Source organism: Gopherus flavomarginatus, chromosome 18 (assembly GCF_025201925.1).
Source record: "Gopherus flavomarginatus isolate rGopFla2 chromosome 18, rGopFla2.mat.asm, whole genome shotgun sequence".
Classification (NCBI taxonomy): Eukaryota; Metazoa; Chordata; order Testudines; family Testudinidae; genus Gopherus; species Gopherus flavomarginatus.
In genome coordinates this window covers 18,414,243-18,431,027 of record NC_066634.1, presented here as the reverse complement: position 1 = coordinate 18,431,027, position 16,785 = coordinate 18,414,243, and the positions used below count along the sequence as shown (strand labels likewise).

General features: G+C 47.3%; 1 protein-coding gene across 3 annotated transcripts; it reads right to left on the bottom strand.

Moving 5' to 3' along the window:
• Window positions 1-6,302: 6,302 nt before the first annotated feature.
• On the bottom strand, window positions 6,303-8,543 carry GEMIN7 (gem nuclear organelle associated protein 7). Of its 3 annotated transcripts, none has more exons than XM_050927916.1 (2): window positions 8,468-8,543; window positions 6,303-6,753 (listed from the first exon to the last, which is right to left on the bottom strand). In XM_050927916.1, the coding sequence occupies exon 2, from the start codon at window positions 6,742-6,744 to the stop codon at window positions 6,364-6,366; it is 381 nt and encodes a 126-aa protein (XP_050783873.1). In that variant the 5' UTR covers window positions 6,745-6,753; window positions 8,468-8,543; the 3' UTR covers window positions 6,303-6,363. The 3 variants fall into 3 exon arrangements, with proteins under 3 accessions (XP_050783873.1, XP_050783875.1, XP_050783874.1); XM_050927918.1 differs by having other exon boundaries at window positions 8,444-8,538; XM_050927917.1 differs by lacking the exon at window positions 8,468-8,543 and adding an exon at window positions 8,390-8,466.
• Window positions 8,544-16,785: the final 8,242 nt, after the last annotated feature.

Below are 16,785 nucleotides of genomic sequence, written 5' to 3'. Positions count from 1 at the left end.
AATCATTTTACTGAAATTTACCTAACAAATCCTAACATTGTAACATAACTAACCCAGGGGTGGCCAACCTGAGCCTGAGACGGAGCCACAATTTACCAATGTACATTGCCAAAGAGCCCCAGTAATATATCAGCAGCTCCCCATCCCCTGCTGGCAGCCCCCTCAATCAGCACCTACTCCCATCAGCTGTTTCATGTGCACAGGAAGCTGGGGAGGAGCGAGGGCAGGGAAGGGGCAGGGGCTTTGGGGGAAGGGTAGAGTGAGGGGCAGAGCAGGGGGTTTTTGCAATGAGTACCCCCCAGCACATTGGAAAGTCAGCATCTATAGCTCCAGCCCTGGAGTCAGTGCTGAGGTAAGGAGCCACATCGTAACCTCTGAAGAGCCGCATGTGGCTCCGGAGCCCCAGGTTGGCCCCCCCTGAGGTAAACCACCTTAATTAGTTCACACCCAGCAAAATTAATTCTACAGCAGACAAATAATGCAAATAAACAATAGCAGAGTGGGGACTATAATGACAAAACAACACAGAAGTGAGGATTTCACAGCTACATCTATAAAGACATGAGGGTTTCCTAACTGTCTATTGATAAGTGAGTTCTTACCAAACAGAAAACTATCAAACGAAATTTCTTTTTACATCTCCTAGGCTCTTCCCTTTCTCTGGAGGTGATAGATCGGCTCACCGCTCTAACAGCCCCTGCTTCCCTTATTTCAATATGACTGGTTTGAAATGTGTGCGGATGTGACCGTTTGCTTCCCAGCTTATGGCTGCTCCCACTGCTTAGCCAAAGGCCTTAGTTTAAGAGCAGGGTGTCAGACTGTCACAGTGAGAGAAGGCCCTTAGGCAGGCAGAGAGTGACTTTGAGTCTTTCTTTTATACCTCTATAACTAGCTACATGATAAACATACACCTACGGTCTTAAACTACAGGCCTTGCAGACAGGCCTGAATATCCATATCCTAACATGGGGTAGTAGCTCTCCATGCACTAGCCTGGGCCTTATCTCCAGAAGGTTCTGTTCCAGTTGGGTATGGACCTGTGCCTACGAAACCTGTACATGGCAGGTGCAAGTAGGGTTTAAACTGATGGAAGTGTTAAACCAGAACAACTTATGCATGCATACAGATCAGAATCCCAACCAAGTGCCTGATCTGGTACCTGCAGAGTGCTATTACCTAGCTCTTTAAATGCCACTGCGAGGAGGCTGGGTAACAAAACAAGAAGAATTGCAATTCATAGACCTGGGGGACTGGATGGGACTTCGAGTGGTCATCTAGGCCAGTCCCTTAAGTATTATCTAGACCAACCCTGACAGGTTCTAACCTGTTCTTAAATGCCTCCAATGACAGAGATTCCACAACCTGCTTTGGTCATTTATTCCAGTGCTTAACTGCCCTGACAGGAAGTTTTCCCTAATGTCAACCTAAACTGCCCTTGCTTCAATTTAAAGCCATGGCTGCTTCTCTCCTCCTCAGAGGTTAACAAGAACAATTTTTCTCCGGCCTCTTTGTAACAACCTTTTATATACTTGAAATCTGTTACATCCCCTCTTTCTTTCAAGACTAAGCAAATCCAATTTTTTCAATCTTCCCACATAGGTCACGTTTTCTAGGCCGTGGCTCCGAACCTTTCCAGACAACTGTATCCCTTTCAGGTGTCTGATTTGTCTTGTGTACCCCCAAGTTTCACCTCATTTAAAAACTACTTGCTTACAAAGTCAGACATAGCAATACAGAAGTGTCACCACACTATTACTGAAAAATGGCTTCCTTTCTCATTTTTACCATATAATTATAAAATAAATCAATTGGAATATAAAGGTACATTTCAGTGTATAGTACATAGTATAAACAAGTCATTGGCTGTATGAAATTTTAGTATGTGCTGACTTTGCTAGTGCTTTTTACGTAGCCTGTTCAACTAGGCAAATAGCTAGATGAGTTGCTGTACCCCCTGGTAAACATCTGAGTACCCCAGGAGTACACGTAGCCCTGGTTGAGAACCACTGTTCTAGACCTTTAATCAGCTTGTTGCTCTTCTCTTCACTTTCTCCAATTTGTCCACATCTTTCCTGAAATGTGGCACCCAGAACTGGATACTCCAGCTGAGGCTTAATCAGCAGAGTAGCAGAATTACTTCTCGTGTGTTGCTTACAACACTCCTGCTAATTTGAGCTGATTGGTATTAGTGAAACCTGCAGGAATGATTTACATGCTTAGGATATTAAAGATCAATGGTTGTAACCTATTTAGGAGGAGGAATAACATGAGCAAAAGGGGAGGGGAGCTTGATGTCAAAAGGGCATTACCTGTCTGAGACACTGATAACAGAAGGTGGTGATGGTGAATGCTTATGGATCAACGTCTAACAAATAAAGCATGAGATGGGGTATGAGTTGGTGTCTGCAACAGCCCACCATACACTAGGGAACAGGCTGACTGGCTCCTTACACACCTATCTATAAAATGTAGGGAAAAAACAGATCCTGGGAGACTTTGAGTGACACATGCTGGAGGTCTCATGCTGCCTGTATTAAAACATCCTTGTGTTTTTTGGGGGTGGGGGGGAGCAGGGCTTGCTGCTTGGCCCCTCTTGCTATTTAACATCTTTATTAATGACCTGGAACAAAATTAAATTATCACTGAAAAAGTTTGCAGATATCAAAATTGGGGGAGTGGTAAATGAAGAGGACAGGTCACTGGTTCAGAGCAAGCTGGATTGCTTGATAAACTGGGTGCAAGGAAACAGCGCGTGTTTTAATACAGGCCATCCCTACAGGATAGGGGACTAGCCTGGGAAGCAATGACGCTGAAAGTGTGTTTTGGGGGATGGAGGGAATGCTGGATAATCAGCTGAACTGAACTCCCAGACTACTGCTGTGGCTGAAAGAACTAATGTGACTCTGGGATGTATAAGTAGGGGACCCTCCAGCAGGAGCAGAGAGGTTCTTTTACCTCTATTTGGCACTGGTGCCAACGCTGCCAGAACCGTGTCCAGTTTGCATGTCTGCAACTCAAGAAGGATGTTGATAAATTGCATAGGGTTCAGAGAAGAGCCATGAGAATGACTAAAGGATTAGGAAAACTGCCTTATAATGAGACTCAAGGAGCTGAATCTATTTAGCTTAACAAAGAGAAGGGTAAGGGGCAACTTGATCATAATTTGTAAGACCTCCATGGGTTCTTAATTCAGACATTACCAGTCACACCATCCAGTTACTCAACTGTAAGTCAGACTTCAGGTCTCACAAATGAAATGAGGCCAGGGGGAAGGAGAAGAAATGTTACAATTGTGGTAGAAGCATGTGTAACAAATAGGAGGAGTTGGAAAGGCTCGTGTGTGAGAGAAATTCTGACGTGGTGTAACTGAAACTGGCTGGAATATTAAAATCACTGGCTGCAGCTCCGGTAGGAGGCTGAAGGGGAATAGCTAGCCCCTTACATTATTTATCACACACACCACTTTTGGGTCATCTGTAAACCTTTTCAGTGATGGTTTTTATGTTCTCTTCCAGGGCCTTAATAAAAATATTCAACAGCACAGGGCCAAGAACTGGTCCCCGAGGGACTCCACTGGAAATGGACCCACTTGATGAGGATTCCCTGTTTACAGTTACATTTTGAGACCGTTAGCCAGTTTTTAATCCATTTAATGTGGGCCATGTTCATTTTATGTTGCTCTGGGTTTTTTTTAATCAAAATGTGTGGCACCAAATCAGATGTTTAACAGACATCTAAGTATATTTCGTCTCCCCGAGTACCTTTATCAACCAAACTTGTAATCTCATCCAAAAAAAAAAAAATGGTTAGTTTGACAGGATCTGTTTTCCATAAACTCATGTTGATAAATTGTTTGCTGGTGGCAGAGAACAGGAGGCACTGAGGTGCACAGTGCCTGAGGCATTTGCAAGGGTCTTTGAGATGTACCCAGAAAACCCCAGCAAGTAACCTGCACTGCTCACTTCAGAAGAAGGCAAAAAACCCCAACCCTGCCAATCTGACTTGGGAGGAAAATTCTTTCCTAACCTCATATATGGTGATTAGTTAGACCTTAAGCATGTGAGCAAGAACCAGCCAGCCAAATGCCTGAGAGGGGAAAGCAACAGTACCTAGCACCCCGCCCAGTATCCCATCGCCAGTTGTGGCCATCCCCAATGCTTCCAAGGAAAGAGACAAACCAATAACACCATCACAAGCCCATGCCCAGACTACACTGGGGGAAAAATCTCTGACTCCCAGTAAAACTAGACTAGATCCAGAAAGTGATGAGAGAGGTCTGGGAAACTTGCCTTACACTGAGACTTGAAGGAGCACAATATCTGTATTTTAAAAGAGACCATTAAATGGTGGCTGGATCATGATCTATAAGTATCCACATAGACAGAAGTTATCAGATACTAGAGGGCTCTTTAATGTCACAGATACAGGCAGACTAAGACCCAATGGCTAGGAGTGCAGACAAGTGGATTGGAACAGGATAATTAATTTACTAAAGGTTGTAGTGGATTCTCCAGCACTTAGAATATCAGGGTTGGAAGGGACCTCAGAAGATCATCTAGTCCAACCCCCTGCTCAAAGCAGGACCAATCCCCAGACAGATTTTTTACCTCCGTTCCCTAAATGGCCCCCTCAAGAATTGAGCTCACAACCCTGGGTTTAGCAGGCAAGCTCAGTCCCAAGTTTGGAATGCAGGAATCTTGCCGTGATCCCCTATGGTTTAAAAACATTAAAATCTATAAACTCTTCCGTTTTAGCAGAAACATCCAGTGCATGTGCTTACCAAGCAATCCCAAGAGCCAGCTACAGCTACCAACAACCAGTCCTCCATGATAGGGTTGTTTTCCCCTATTCACAACACATCTATGGCTCACTATGCTGAAGCTGGGAGGACACCACAGAAGTGTCCAGCAAACAAAATGGGGGCAAGATGCCTGGCTTGTCTCATTTTCACAATTAACTTGAAGCACAAATATTCCCCAGGCACATGCCAAGCACAAACTCCAGCTGCTCAGTGCCTGGGAGGGAGGGCCCTTGTTTTAGGGGCCTGATCTTCAGGGTCCTCGGCAGGTTCTGAAAATCAGGTCTATCTAAGACATCTCCCATTGGATTTCCAAGGAGTGCAAATGGAACCTTTAGTCACTACCGAAAACCTTGGCCAATTATCTCATTTCCAGGTCAAAGGGGTGAGCCCATGGCAGGTTCCGGAGAAGAGATTGAAATCCCTGCTCCACTGATGCCAATTCACAAAGTGCATTAGCTTGCCAACTTTCATCTCAAACAGCTAGGCTCGACCGCTCTGCCCCGTCAGGCCAATAATCTATGCAGCCACGATAACTTGCAGCCTCCCCCTGCAAGCCAGCAGGGTCCTCTTGTCCTTCTAAACTGGCCAAAAGGAACCAGGGAGATCAGATATTAACTACAATCTGAAAAATTTGAGCTGGAAAATCCTATTGCATCTAGAGAGCTGCCCCTCCGCCCATGCCCGATGGCGCTCTGCAGACTTCTACCAGCTTCCCAGGAGACCAGTGCACAGCCTGAGACCTTGCTCCTGGCTCAGCTTCATCCCATTACTTTTCAGCCTCACCTCAATCACAGTCCAAACAAGGGCGGACATGTTTTCTAACGCTGCCTAGGTCACCACAGTGGCACAGGCCTCACCTCTGTACATCGAAGCTCTGTTCTGCACCCTGCCCCACACTATGTTCTACAGAGGCCCAGGGGGCTGGCAGTTCAAATCTTACAGCAGCAGAAACTGGGAGACTTTGGTTTTACTGCTGCAATATCCTTCCCTCCTTCGTGAATCCCACACTGGGCTGGGTGTCTAGACAGAAGGGAGGAGAGGGGTGCAGCAGTGATAGAAACCTGAGGAGCCTTGTCTTTTTTCCGCAATTTGAATAGGTGCTCATAGTTACTCACAGGGATGCCAGGTGCTCACCGAGCCACCCAGACTGGTAACCTTCAGTGAGCAGATTTGGTGATCATGAGCTATTTGCAGAATGATCACTTTGGCCTCTGTGCTCCAAAGTGGTGGAAACTTTTCGGGGTTCTATTCAATGGGGCCAAGTGGATTATGAGATATCACGTTTCTATAACTAGCAGTTAAAAGAAACAGAGATGAGTTGTGCCAAATGGATGCCGCTCCATGCACCCCCACCCCCACCCCCAAGCTCATTTCCACTCCAATTCAGGGCCATCTCCAGAGCACCACAAATGGGTAGAGGAGAAGCATCACTTTCCAGCTATGATGCTGGGGCCTGCAGATTCACCTCCACTCTGAAAGGTGAAGTAAGGACTCTGCAAGCTGTACCCGAGTGTGTTTTTATTAGAAAGCAGGACAGGTGGGAGGCAGGGTGCCTGTGGCAGTCACAGCTCGAAGGTGTAGGAGATGATGTCCGAGCAGCGGAGCAGCGCCTCCCTGTGCACACCCAGTGGGGTCTGCAGGTCAGACACCTGGAAGTTCAAGATGTCGATGTCTGAGGCGTCGAAGAAGGCCGAGACGTTGACTCTTTCGTACATTGTGAAGTGGATGGTGTGGCCAACCATGGCAATCAGGCTGCGCAGGTACTGCTCCCGCAGAGCCACGCGGGCCTGCTGCTCCCGTTCCAGATCTGCCTCATTCCCACAGCCCATAGTGGAGATGCTGATGGGGCTCAGAGCCTGGTACCGAGGGGAGTTGGGGTCAAAGCCACGGCTTGTGCCATCCGGCCCATGGGGCAGGCGGATCACGCTGACTGGCACCTTCATGGCAGGCTCCTGGGGGCAAAGGCAGCAACACATCAGCTGGCAGCACAAGTCCCTGTGCTAGAGCAGTGGTTCCCAAACTGGGGTTCGTGAACCCCTGGAGGTTTGTGAAATGCTACAGGGGGTTCTTGGGAAAAAAATCCCTAATGGTGGACAGAGCTATCCCTAGGAACCCCGGGCAGCAGGGGGCCAGCAGCCTGGAGCCCCTGGACTTTCGAGAGCTAAGCAGTTCAAATCAAGCATCTCTATCACGCTGAGGAGATTGAAACTCCAAGACTCCTTATAAGAAACAGAAAGGGAGGTGAATATTTTTTGCTGTTTTTAAAATTAAATAGGCAGCTAGGATTGTTTTTTAAATCATTACGAAGAACAAGTTTAAGCTTTGTTGTAACGTGCCCTGTTTGCCTGGACTGCTCAAGACCTGAATGCTTGTATAGGAGGAACTCTTTTTTGGGTTGGCTTCTTAAATACCTTCCTGCTGTTTCACATCTGATACTCCTTGATGAAACATGGGAGCCTTGTGTTATAACAGGCTTATTCAAAGTGATACAAGCTAGAAAAGTGAGAGCTTGGAAGAGTGTTGCCGTTTTTATAATGTAATAAAAATACTGTAATGATAAATAATAATAATAAATAGTGTGTAATAAGCATGTCATAAAACAAATTTTATATTTCCAAGATCACTGCTTTTATAATTTATACTCAGGTAAAGCAGAAAATCCATGGAAATATTAATTTTTAAGAGGGGGTTCGCGAGACTTGACATGCTAATGAAAGGGGTTCATTGGCTGTTAAAGTTTGGGAACGACTGTTCTAGAGCAATGCCTTCCAAAAGCTAGGGATGTAAATAGTGGTTAAAAAAATATAACTGTGTAACCGATTACAATTTTGTCGGTTAAATGTTTAACCAGGGAACTAGCAGTGCGGGGGGTGCTGCAGCACCCTCATGTTTCACACAGGGCCCTACCGCCCGCGCCCAGGGATGTCCTGAACTCCAGCTAGCAGCAGACGATAACTGTTCACTGAAAAGCATGAGTCTTACTGATTTCAGTGAACTGGCTAAATAAACTTTTACATCACTACCACAGACCTGCCTAGGCAGGGCGGCCAGAGATACCTGGGCCCCCGGCTGCCACCCTCTCCTCTCCTCTCCTCCCCCCAAAGATACCCCTACCAGCAACCCCCCTGCATCACCCAACTTCACCCCCCCCAAAATACCCCCCACCTGGATACACTCAGCCCCTGGCTGCCACCTACCCCTCTCCTCCCCCCAGAGATACCCCTACCAGCAACCCCCCTGCATCACCCAACTTCACCCCCCCCAAAATACCCCCCACCTGGATACACTCAGCCCCTGGCTGCCACCCTCCCCCCAGCTCCTCCTGAGATACCCCCACGAGCAACCCACCCCCCAAAAACCCATTCCCCAGCTCCCACCCCACTCACCCCTACCCAGCTCCCTCCGGAGAGACCCCACCACTGTACCTGCGATACACACAGAGCCCCAGACTCCCAACTACTGCCCCCAGTCCCGCCCTATAGCGCCTCCCCTCACCACCCCCCGGCTCCCCCCGCTGGCCCCCAGCCCTGATACCCCCCCCGAGATCTCCCCGCCGGCCCCGATCCTGACCCCCCCGCACAGCCTCACCCCGATCCCCCTGCGAGGTGCCCCCGTTCGCACCGCAACCAGCCCGAGTCAGACCCGAAGGCTCCGGCCCGGCCTCACCCCGCGGCCCGCTGGCGGCTGCCGGAGATCCAGGGCCTCGGTGCGGCAGCGAACAGCGCCCGGCCGGGAACAGGAACCGCCCGCCTGGTTCCGCCCCGCGCCGGGCCGCCCCCGGCATGGCCCCTGCCCCCCGACAGCCGCCCCGCCCCCCCGCCGCAGCCCCACCTGCCCCCCCCGCCTCTGCCCGGACACCTGACCCCCCCCCCCGCTCCGCAGCCCCCCCTGCCCGGACACCTGACCCCCCCCCCCCGCTCCGCAGCCCCACCTGCCCCCCCCGCCTCTGCCCGGACACCTGACCCCCCCCCGCTCCGCAGCCCCCCCTGCCCGGACACCTGACCCCCCCCTCCGCTCCGCAGCCCCCCCTGCCCCCCCCGCCTCTGCCCGGACACCTGACCCCCCCCCGCTCCGCAGCCCCCCCTGCCCGGACACCTGACCCCCCCCCGCTCCGCAGCCCCACCTGCCCGGACACCTGACCCCCCCCCGCTCCGCAGCCCCACCTGCCCCCCCCCGCCTCTGCCCGGACACCTGAACCCCCCCCGCTCCGCAGCCCCACCTGCCCGGACACCTGACCCCCCCCTCCGCTCCGCAGCCCCACCTGCCCGGACACCTGACCCCCCCCGCTCCGCAGCCCCCCCTGCCCCTCCCGCCTCTGCCCGGACACCTGACCCCCCTCCGTTCCGCAGCCCCACCTGCCCGGACACCTGACCCCCCCCCCGCTCCGCAGCCCCACCTGCCCCCCCTGCCTCTGCCCGGACACCTGACCCCCCCCGCTCCGCAGCCCCCCCCGCCCCCCTGCCTCTGCCCGGACACCTGACCCCCCCCCTCCGCTCCGCAGCCCCACCTGCTCCCCCCCCCGCCTCTGCCCGGACACCTGACCCCCCCTCCGCTCCGCAGCCCCCCCTTCCCGGACACCTGACCCCCCCCTCCGCTCCGCAGCCCCACCTGCCCCCCCCCGCCTCTGCCCGGACACCTGACCCCCCCCTCCGCTCCGCAGTCCCACCTGCCCCCCCCCCCGCCTCTGCCCGGACACCTGCCACCCCCCCGCTCCGCAGCCTCACCTGTGTGATGCTGGAGCAGCCTCCATGCTGGGCTCCCAGCCTCAGACAGAGCTCCTTCTGTTACTAACTCTTTTGCTAAAACATAGTGCTCAGCTGGGGAGAGCAATACGCTTTCTTACAGAAGACTGGGAGCATCTATTTTAGCAGTCAAGCATTATATTTATTGCACAATAATTAGTAATGCACTTGCACAAATTAAGTGAAAAGGAATGTGTGTGCAACAACTGCAAAAGTATCCAAACGAGGTATATTTGTGCTAAAGAACTGGAAAAATCAGACCAAAAGCATAGCTTGTGTTATAGAAGACTTGGTCCCTATTACAACTGAAGACAAACTAAGTTAATCTGTGTATTACATGTGGATACAAGATAAATGTAAAACAAACAAGCATTTTATGTTAACCAAATCAGCTGTTTAAGGATGCATCCCACAGACCAAAGGTACCAGAAGAGATCAGTTTCAGAGTGGTAGTCATGTTAGTCTGTATCAGCAAAAACAATGAGGAGTCCTTGTGGCAGCTTAGAGACTAACACATTTATTTGGGCATAAGCTTTCGTGGGCTAGACCCCACTTCATCAGATGCATGGAGTGGAAAATACAGCAGCAGGTATAAATACATGAAAAGATGGGAGTTGCCTTACCAAGTGTGAGGTCAGCCTAATGAGACAATTCAGTTAACAGTAGAATACCAAGGGCGGGGGGGGGGGGGGGAAATAACTTTTGTAGTAGTATTGAGAGGGGCCCCTTTCAAACAGTTGACAAGAAGGTGTGAGTAACAGTAGGGGGAAATTAGTATGGGGGAAATTAGATTTAGGTTTTGTAATGACCCAACCACTCCCAGTCTTTATTCAGACCTAATGTGATGGTGTCCCATTTGCAAATTAATTCCAGTTCTGCAGTTTCATGTTGGAGTCTGTTTTTGAAGATTTTTTGTTGAACAATTGCCACTTTTAGGTCGGTTATTGAGTGTCCAGGGAGACTGAAGTGCTCTCCTACTGGTTTTTGAATGTTATAATTCCTGATGTCAGATTTGTGTCCATTTATTCTTTTGCATAGAGACTATATGGTTTGGCCAATGTACGTGGCAGAGGGGCATTGCTGGCACATGATGGCATATATAACATTGTTAGATGTGCAGGTGAACTAGCCCCTGATGGTGTGGCTGATGTGGTTAGATCTTATAATGGTGTCCCTTGAATAGATACGTGGACAGAGTTGGCACCAGGGTTCGTTGCAAGGTTTGATTCCTGGGTTGGTGTTTTTGTTGTGTGGTATGTAGTTGCTGGTGAGTATATGCTTTAGGTTAGGGGTTTGTCTGCAGGTGAGGACTGGCCTGTTTCCCAGGGTCTCTGAGAGTGAGGGATCGTCCTTCAGGATAGGTTGTAGATTCCTGATGATGCGCTGGAGAGGTTTTAGTTGGGGGCTGTAGGTGATGCTAGTGGCGTTCTCTTACTTTCTTTGTTGTAGTAGGTGACTTCTGGGTACCCTTCTGGCTCTGTCAATCTGTTTCTTCACTTCACCAGGTGAGTATTGCAGTTATAAGAACACTTGATAGAGATCCTGTAGTGTTTGTCTCTGTCTGAGTGATCGGAGCAAATGAGATTGTATTTTAGAGCTTGGCTGTAGACAGTGGATCATGTGATGTGGTCTGGATTAAAGCTGGAGGCATGTAGGTAAGTATAGTGGTCAGTAGGTTTCTAGTATAGGGTGGTGTTTATGTGACCATCGCTTATTAGCACTGTACTGTCTAGGAAGTGGATCTCTTCTGTGGACTGGTCCAGGCTGAGGTTGATGGTGGGGTGGAAATTGTTGAAATCCTGGTGGAATTCCTCAAGGGCCTCCTTCCCATGGGTCCATATGATGAAGATGTCATCAGTGTAGCGCAAGTAGAGTAGGGGACAAGAGCTGAGGAAGTGTTGTTCTAAGTCAGCCATAAAAATGTTGGCATACTGTGGGGCCATGTGGATACCCATAGCTGTCCCACTGACTTGAAGGTATATATTGTCCCCAAATCTGAAATAGTTGTGGGTGAGGACAAAGTCCAGCCACCAGGTTTGCTGTGATAGTATTGGGGATGCTATTCCTGATGGCTTGTAGTCCATCTTTGTGTGGAATGTTTGTGTAGAGAGACCAGCACACAGAGAAGAAATCCCCAGGTATCAGGAACAGAAAAATGAAAGTGCTTTATAAATAACCAACTGGTCAACTACACCTCAGTCTACCATATATGGACAATTAAGTAGGAAATCAGCTAGAAACCACTAGCTGGATCATGTCCAACTGCCATTTAAACTGTATATTATTAAGCAAAGTAAGTTCACGTGCCTGTGGTTTTAAATCTTTATCCCAGAAATATGTATGAATTTGGCTACTGTGTGAAAGCAACTGTGTTATTGCTGTACACTTTTACAATGTACATAACATTGCTAAACGCTTTAACCAAACAAGTAAAAATTAACAAATTAATGACAGCAAACAACATGAAGGCAAGGACAAAAACAATTGGTAAAACAGTTATTTGTGCTATTTATGGAAGTTCCGTAGTAAATACCATAACCAGCTCATTGGGGAACATTAAAAAAGGAAAATCACCTTATCTTATTAGTAATAAACAGCTCACTGGCATTGCCCTCAGTGTATAGCAAAAACACAGTGGTAAACTCGCAATATGTGAAATTATGTAGACAAATGCCCAGTCAGTACCAGTCATAATTTGGGGTCAGTGACACGGAATAACATATGCCTCAGTTAGGATGCAAAACAATCTCATTCAGTGTCGGGTCATTAATATTAAATCGTGGCACAGCAATAAATTAGTTACTGTCCATTCAGTAGATTATCTGGAAGACAACATCTACAGGAAACAACTGGATCTAAGTCAACCATTGATGTCTCACAGAGCAATGCAAACCGAAAGAGCATCGCACCATGGCTTGATATGCCAAGAACGTTCTTGACTTTGCAACTCCAGTGTGGCCACAATAATTCAGGCCAATCCAATTGAACAGAGAAGCTAGCTGCTCCTGTCCAGGAAAGATTACCAAATGGTAACAACAAGTAGTAAGGGTAAAGCCTATAACATGGATGGAAAGTGCTGTGTAGTAACTAATCACAAGAAATTTATATATGAAGGCCTCATTTGTGATATCGCTACTCCAAATGTTTTGTTTTACTCCTCATACGCACAGCACGGTGGGACACACTGTAATAGTGCCTATCCCAGTATTTTAGAACAACTATAAAGCTACATTCCTCAGTCAACGTCCCAGACCTAACATCCTCAGGCTCACCGCAAGGCACTAAAAACAATTGGAAAGTAAGAGTCTGCGCGATATTAGGACCATGCTTTGTTAACAGTAAATCTGGCCAAGTACCTATGGTCTTCTTGGGTGATTCAACTGAGGCTTGTGGTACCAGCTCCCTCGCCAGAGTTAGTGCAGCATGCAGAGAGAACACACATGCAGACAACAACTGACAACACCCAGCACTTTCCCTGAGGTCTCTCTCAATTATAGACTCATAGACTTTAAGGTCAGAAGGGACCATTATGATCTTCTAGTCTGACCTCCTGCACAACACAGGCCACAGAATCTCACCCACCCACTCCTGTAACAAACCCCTGACCTATGTTTGAGCTATTGAAGTCCTAAACTTGTGGTTTAAAGACTTCAAGGTGCAGAGAATCCTCCAGCAAGTGACCTGTGCCCCACGCTGCAGAGGAAGGTGAAAAAAACCCAGGGCCTCTGCCAATCTTCCCTGGAGGAAAATTCCTTCCCGACCCCAAATATGGCGATCAGCTAAACCCTAAGCATGTGGGCAAGACTCACCAGCCAGACACCCAGGGAAGAATTCTCTGTAGTAACTCAGATCCCACCCCATCTAACATCCCATCACAGACCACTGGGCATATTTACCGCTAATAGTCAAAGATCAATTAATTGCCAGAATTAGGCTTTCCCATCATACCATCCCTTCCATAAACTTATCAAGCTTAGTCTTGAAGCCAGATATGTCTTTTGCCCCCACTACTCCCCTTGGAAGGCTGTTCCAGAACTTCACTTCTCTGATGGTTAGAAACCTTCGTCTAATTTCAAGTCTAAACTTCCTGATAGCCAGTTTATATCCATTTGTTCTTGTGTCCACACTGGCACTGAGCTTAAATAATTCCTCTCCCTCCCTGGTATTTATCCCTCTGATGTATTTATAGAAAGCAATCATATCTCCCCTCAGCCTTCTTTTGGTTAGGCTAAACAAGCCAAGCTCTTTGAGTCTCCTTTCATAAGACAGGTTTTCCATTCCTCGGATCATCATAGTAGCCCTTCTCCGTACCTGTTCCAGTTTGAATTCATCCTTCTTAAACATGGGAGACCAGAACTGCACACAGTATTCCAGATGAGGTCTCACCAGTGCCTTGTATAACGGTATTAACATCTTCTTATCACTACTGGAAATTCCTCACCTGATGCATCCCAAAACCGTATTAGCTTTTTTCACAGACATATCACATTGGCGGCTCATAGTCATCCTGTGATCAACCAATACGCCGAGGTCCTTCTCCTCCTCTGTTATTTCCAACTGATGCGTCCCCAGTTTATAACAAAAATTCTTCTTATGAATCCCTAAATGCACTTTTCACTGTTAAATTTCATCCTATTACTATTACTCCAGTTTACAAGGTCATCCAGATCTTCCTGTAGGATATCCTGGTCCCTCTCTATATTGGAAATACCTCCCAGCTTTGTGTCATGCACAGACTTTATTAGCACATTCCCACTTTTTGTGCCAAGGTCAGTAGCAAAAAGATTTAATAAGATTGGTCCCAAAACCAGTCCCTGAGAAACTCCACTAGTAACCTCCTTCCAGCCTGACAGTTCACCTTTCAGTATGACCCGTTGTAGTCTCCCTTTAACCAGTTCCTTATCCACCTTTCAATTTTCATATTGATCCCCATCTTTTCCAGTTTAACTAATAATTCCCCTGTGGAACCATGTCAAATGCCTTACTGAAATCGAGGTAAATTAGATCCACTGCGTTTCCTTTGTCTAAAAAATATGTTACCTTCTCAAAGAAGGAGATCAGGTTGGTTTGGCACGATCTACCTTTTGTAAAACCATATTGTATTTTGTCCCAATTACCATTGACCTCAATGTCCTTAACTACTTTCTCCTTCAAATTTTTTTCCAAGATCTTACATACTACAGATGTCAAACTAACAGGCCTGTAGTTACCTGGATCACCTTTTCCCCCCTTTCTTAAAAATAGGAACTATGTTGGCAATTCTCCAGTCATATGGTACAAACCCTGAGTTTGCAGATTCATTAAAAATTCTTGCTAATGGGCTTGCAATTTCATGTGCCAGTTCCTTTAATAATCTTGGATGAAGATTATCTGGGCTCCCCTGATTTAGTCCCATTAAACTGTTCCAGTTTGGCTTCTACCTCGGATGTGGTAATATCTACCTCCATATCCTCATTCCCATTTGTCATCCTTCCGTTATTCCTAAGCTCCTCATTAGCCTCATTAAGACTGAGGCAAAGTATTGGTTTAGATATTGGGCCATGCCTAGGTTATCCTTAACCTCCACTCCATCCTCAGTGTTTAGCGGTCCCACTTCTTCTTTCTTTGTTTTCTTCTTATTTATATGGCTATAGAACCTTTTACTATTGGTTTTAATTCCCTTTGCAAGGTCCAACTCTACATGGCTTTTGGACTTTCTCACTTTATCCCTACATGTTCTGGCCTCAATAAAGTAGATTTTCTTGCTAATCCCTCCCAACTTCCACTCCTTGTAGGCTTTCTGCTTTTTCTTAATCACCTCTCCGAGATGCTTGCTCATCCAGCTTGGTCTACAATTCCTGCCTATGAATTTTTTCCCCTTTCTTGGGATGCAGGTTTCTGATAGTTTCTGCAACTTTGACTTGAAGTAATTCCAGGCTTTCTCCACTTTAGATCCCCAAGTCCTTCAGTCCAATCCACTTCCCTAACTAATTTCCTTAATTTTTAAAGTGAGCCCTTTTGAAATCAAAAACCCTAGTCACAGATCTATTTTTGTTTATCCTTCCATCTAGTTTAAACTGAATTAGCTCATGATCGCTCGAACCAAGGTTGTCCCCTACAACCATTTCTTCTGTGAGGTCCTCACTACTTACCAAAACCAAATCTAAAATTGCATCCCCTCTTGCTGGTTCAGTAACTACTTGATGAAGGAATCCATCAGCTATCGCATCTAGGAAAACCTGAGCCCTATTATTATTACTAGCACTTGTCCTCCAGTCTATATCTGGGAAGTTAAAGTCTCCCATGATCACACAATTTCCATTAGTATTTACTTTATTAAAAACATTAAAGAGGTCTCTATCCATATTCAGATCAGATCCCGGTGGTCTGTAGCACACCCCAAGCACTATCTCAGCGGGGGCTCTAGTAGCTTTCTTCTCCAATGTGATTTTTCCCAGACAGACTCTGTCTTATCCATTCCATCACTTCTTATTTCTTTACAGTTTACCTCAACATTGATATACAATGCTACTCCACTACCTTTGCCTTTATTTCTGTCTTTCCTAAACAGCACATACCCTTCAATACCTGTACTCCAGTCATGACTACTATTCCACCATGTTTCTGTTATCCGTATAATATCCAGTTTCGCTTCCTGTACCAGTAACTCTAGTTCTCCGTTTTGTTACCTAGGCTCCTCGCATTGGTGTACAAACATCTTAATTTATACCGTTTGGCTTCACTCGCATTTTTTACCCGATTAGGCTCAGACGTTCTACCGCCAGTATCACCTATTAGAATTGTATCTACACTACCCTTCCTCCGTATGTCCATTCTCCTATCCGTGACAGTATCCTTTCTTTCTTGCTTTGTTTTCTGCCCTCTCAATGTTAAAATCCGGCGTGGAAATTACCTGGAATCTCCCAACCATCTCCCCCCAGTTCCTAGTTTAAAGCTTTCTTAATCAGTTGTACCAGCCTCCATCCTAGAAGTCTATTTCCCTCAGGTGAAGTCCATCCTCTGTCCATGAATGCCTCCCAGTGGCCATACACCCTAAAGCCCTCCTTATAGCACCATTGCCTGAGCCATCTGTTGATCACCATAATTTGTCACTCCTTTGTTGCCTTTCTCTAGGAACAGGCAGAATCCTTTAATAGGCAGCAGATTTAAAACAAATAAAAGGAAGTTCTTCTTCACGCAGCGCACAGTCAACTTGTGGAACTCCTTGCCTGAGGAGGTTGTGAAGGCTAGGACTATAACAGT

What these genes read in the sequence shown, in the direction of transcription:
- GEMIN7 (XM_050927916.1), bottom strand. Translation starts at nt 6,744, where the DNA reads ATGAAGGTGCCAGTCAGCGTGATCCGCCTGCCCCATGGGCCGGATGGC.